Genomic DNA, 3,325 nt, shown 5'->3' with positions numbered 1-3,325 from the left:
TAGAGGCAGAGGTATGGACGTTTGTGTGTGTGTGTTTTGTCTGTGTTGGTGGTGTAGTCAACTGCTACTGCTGTTACTGTGTGGTACTCAGTGCTGTCTCTATTTCTATCTCTGTGTGTGTATATATGTACATATGGGCAATAATGATTGCTCTAACATGCAAGGATACACTTAGGCTCATTGGTATTCTTCTGTACTGCGTCCCCTCTCACTGTAGGTGAGGCAATGATGAAGCGAATAACACTCCTGCGCCCTGTGTATATTCTTGGCACTGCCATGTGCATTTCTCTGTTTCTCTTCACTGTGGCGATAATGTACACTAGTGGCATCATTCCTTTTATGGACTTCATTATAAAAGACACGACGAAACTACACATGGTTCACAACAGTACACCTGTTCCCTTGCCTGAGAACACATCCTCCCTTGATGAGTCTCTGCGCTACATTCCACACAGTACCATACAGAAATGGAAGGAGAGGGACTACCTCATTGTGTTGGGCATCCCATCTCTGGATATTGATGAGAGACGTACAGCTAGGAAGATGCAGCGGACTACATGCTGGCAGTTCCCCGGTGTTGCACGGAGGGCGAATAACTTCACTGGGGCCATGTTGGTGTTGTATGTACTTGCACGGCAGCCTTTTCTTAGCTATAGGTATTCTGAGTCACTACTGAAGGAAGTGGCAGAGTATCATGATATCATTACACTCTCGATGAATGAGGGTGTTCCGTCNCCTTTTCTTAGCTATAGGTATTCTGAGTCACTACTGAAGGAAGTGGCAGAGTATCATGATATCATTACACTCTCGATGAATGAGGGTGTTCCGTCTGCAAATAGAACTGTTGGTTCCAATAAGAGTTGGGGAATGGATGTTTCTGTTGCTCTGTGTCGAAAGGTTTTCTACTGGTTTGAGATTGCACTTCGTGTCTTTCCAAATACAAACTATATTGCTAAGGGTGATGATGACATGTTTCTTCTTGTCCCACAGTATCTTGCTGACCTCTATATTTTACCGCAACGTAGATTGTACTGGGGTTTTCTGGGTAAAGACATTATAAAGAATGGCAGTGAGTGGAGTTGGTACCGTCGTGCTTGGGGTCCACTTTACACACTTGCGAAGGATGTTGCTATTCACCTTGTCTCACATATGCCGTTAAGACGTTTGATTAATATTCCGTATGAAAAAGATCGAGAGGCTGAATTTCTATCGTTAAATATGGAAAATGAAGATACCATGGTGGGTCGTGTACTGTATGAATCACTAAAGTTTGCTGGTTACAAAGAAAATGTTTTTTTTGTGAGTGAGGGACCGTGCACCTTCCGTGATATTGGTTCCCATTCCCGTCCTTTTAATCTTTCTTTTACTTTTGTAATGTTACATCATTTGTGGGAGGCTGATTATATTGAGTTGATGAATCTGTTTGGAAATATTACTAAAGCCCGTCCAAGGCGTCGTAGACGAATTCATGGACGACTTCATGGACGACTTCATTTAGGTTGTCGTTGACATCTTATTTAAATGCCTGATGGATTTTTTTTAAATCTTTAATGTTGCGTGGAAGGTACTTCTTCACTCATTTCTTTTCCTTTTTTTTTTACATCCTTTCTTTATGGTTTTTTTTTCACTCAATGGGTCGGATTCCAGCATCTATTTTTCTTTTCTTTTATTTTTTTTGCGTACATGAATCGCATGCATGTTAAAGAGATCTCTAATAATCTTTTAGGTGGTGTGGTATAGATTTCTCTTGTCTCTCTGAGTTGTTCTGGTGGCTAACTTCAATTTTCTTCATGGGAAGCTATAGTTATTACTATTTCTTGTGTTTGTACCTCTCCCCAGCAGCATTCATACAATGGGTGAAATATCTAGGAAAAAAAAAATAACTTCTGCTGATGCGCACCGCAGGACCTTCTCTGATGAAATGTTCCCCACAGCACGACACAGGCTGGCCTCCCACTGCTGTATGTTGTTTCTGTGGATATTAATCAACAACGTCTTCAGAGGATAACATCATCGGCCCATGACATCCACCGGTAATACTTGGTAAATGGACCTTGGCAGAACTTTTCGAGGGTCAAACTTGAGCAAAGGATAACCTTTCTGAGAATACATGTTATCAAATTATACTTTTAGTTTTTTTTTTTTGGTGGGTGTGGGGGGAGACATTCCACCTTCCAAATGAAATGTAGCTCTTTGGGAGGTCACCTTATTATTATTATTTTATTTTTTGATTTCTTTTGGCTTCCTTATATAAACTCAGATCCTTAACTCTGGTAACACAATAAGATGGTAAATCCTCACAACGTTTTCTACCTTTATTGAGATCATTTCTTTAGATGCCGATATTAGAAACGATATCTCTTCACTCTTCTTTTGTGTTTTGGGTATGTTGCTTTTTTATTTTTGGATACTGTGATGACTTTTGTGAAACATTTTGGCTCTTTCTCTTTTGTTTAATTTGGATTTGACTATACCTGGAGAAACAACTTAATCTTTTTTGTTTCGGTTTATGAGACGCAGGGCTATTACGATGGGTTTGTTGTGGTTTTACACTACATTTATTGATTTCTTTTCCACAATAACTATTTTAGTGATTTTTTTTTGATTTTTTTTACTCTTATGATTTCGTGACTCTGTGCCATTTCTTTATTCGAAGGGAATATATATTTCTTTATAAAGGACGCTCTTTCGCGGGGATTTCTACGTTTTTTTTTATTCATGTTGTATTATTTTTTTATATTGCAACCCTTCATTCCTCACAGTTAAAGTTATTACTCTTTTCACAGGACTATGTTAACACTATATTATTCGTTCTTCTAAGATATAACAATCTGGATGAATAACTTAATGTGCAGAGGTTGGATGGGAAGCACTATCCGTTTTAAATGTGGTGCTATGCTATACTTAGATACACTAACACTCCCACCTTCAGCACTTATACCAGTACAATATCCCGCTACCATTTTATTTGCTTAAATAATATTTCATACAATGTAAACATACATGCCCGTTGTTACTTATGTTACCGTATTTTTAAACATTTCTCCGTAATAGCACGTACACTAAGGATGAAGCGAATACGCCTTTCAAAACAATGTGGCCTTTTTTTCTCTGCCGCGGGTATTTCTCTCTTTCTCTTCATTGTGGCAATAATGTACACTAGTGGCATCACTCCTTTTATGGACTTCATTATTAAACGCACTGTGAAACTACACAGAGTTCACAACAGTACACCTGTTCCCTTGCCTAAGAACACATCCTCCCTTGATGAGTCTCTGCGCTACATTCCACACAGTACAGTACAGACATGGAAGGAGAGGGACTA

The 3,325-nt window shown here is 39.0% G+C and overlaps 2 protein-coding genes across 2 annotated transcripts; both read left to right on the top strand.

Annotated features, from left to right (window-relative positions):
* Positions 1–225: 225 nt before the first annotated feature.
* On the top strand, positions 226–1,509 carry TM35_000411360 (UDP-Gal or UDP-GlcNAc-dependent glycosyltransferase; the record flags this gene model as incomplete). Its single annotated transcript, XM_029029844.1, has 1 exon — positions 226–1,509. The coding sequence occupies one exon, from the start codon at positions 226–228 to the stop codon at positions 1,507–1,509; it is 1,284 nt and encodes a 427-aa protein (XP_028878832.1).
* Positions 1,510–2,885: 1,376 nt separating this feature from the next.
* TM35_000411350 (uncharacterized protein) lies at positions 2,886–3,323 on the top strand (the record flags this gene model as incomplete). The annotated part of the gene is made up of 1 exon (XM_029029843.1): positions 2,886–3,323. A coding segment is annotated over one exon (438 nt), but the record flags the coding sequence as incomplete, so codon positions are not given.
* Positions 3,324–3,325: the final 2 nt, after the last annotated feature.

This window comes from Trypanosoma theileri (genome assembly GCF_002087225.1).
Source record: "Trypanosoma theileri isolate Edinburgh chromosome Unknown TM35_Tth_41_V1, whole genome shotgun sequence".
NCBI lineage: Eukaryota > Euglenozoa > Kinetoplastea > Trypanosomatida > Trypanosomatidae > Trypanosoma > Trypanosoma theileri.
This window is presented reverse-complemented; position numbering and strand designations above follow the sequence as displayed.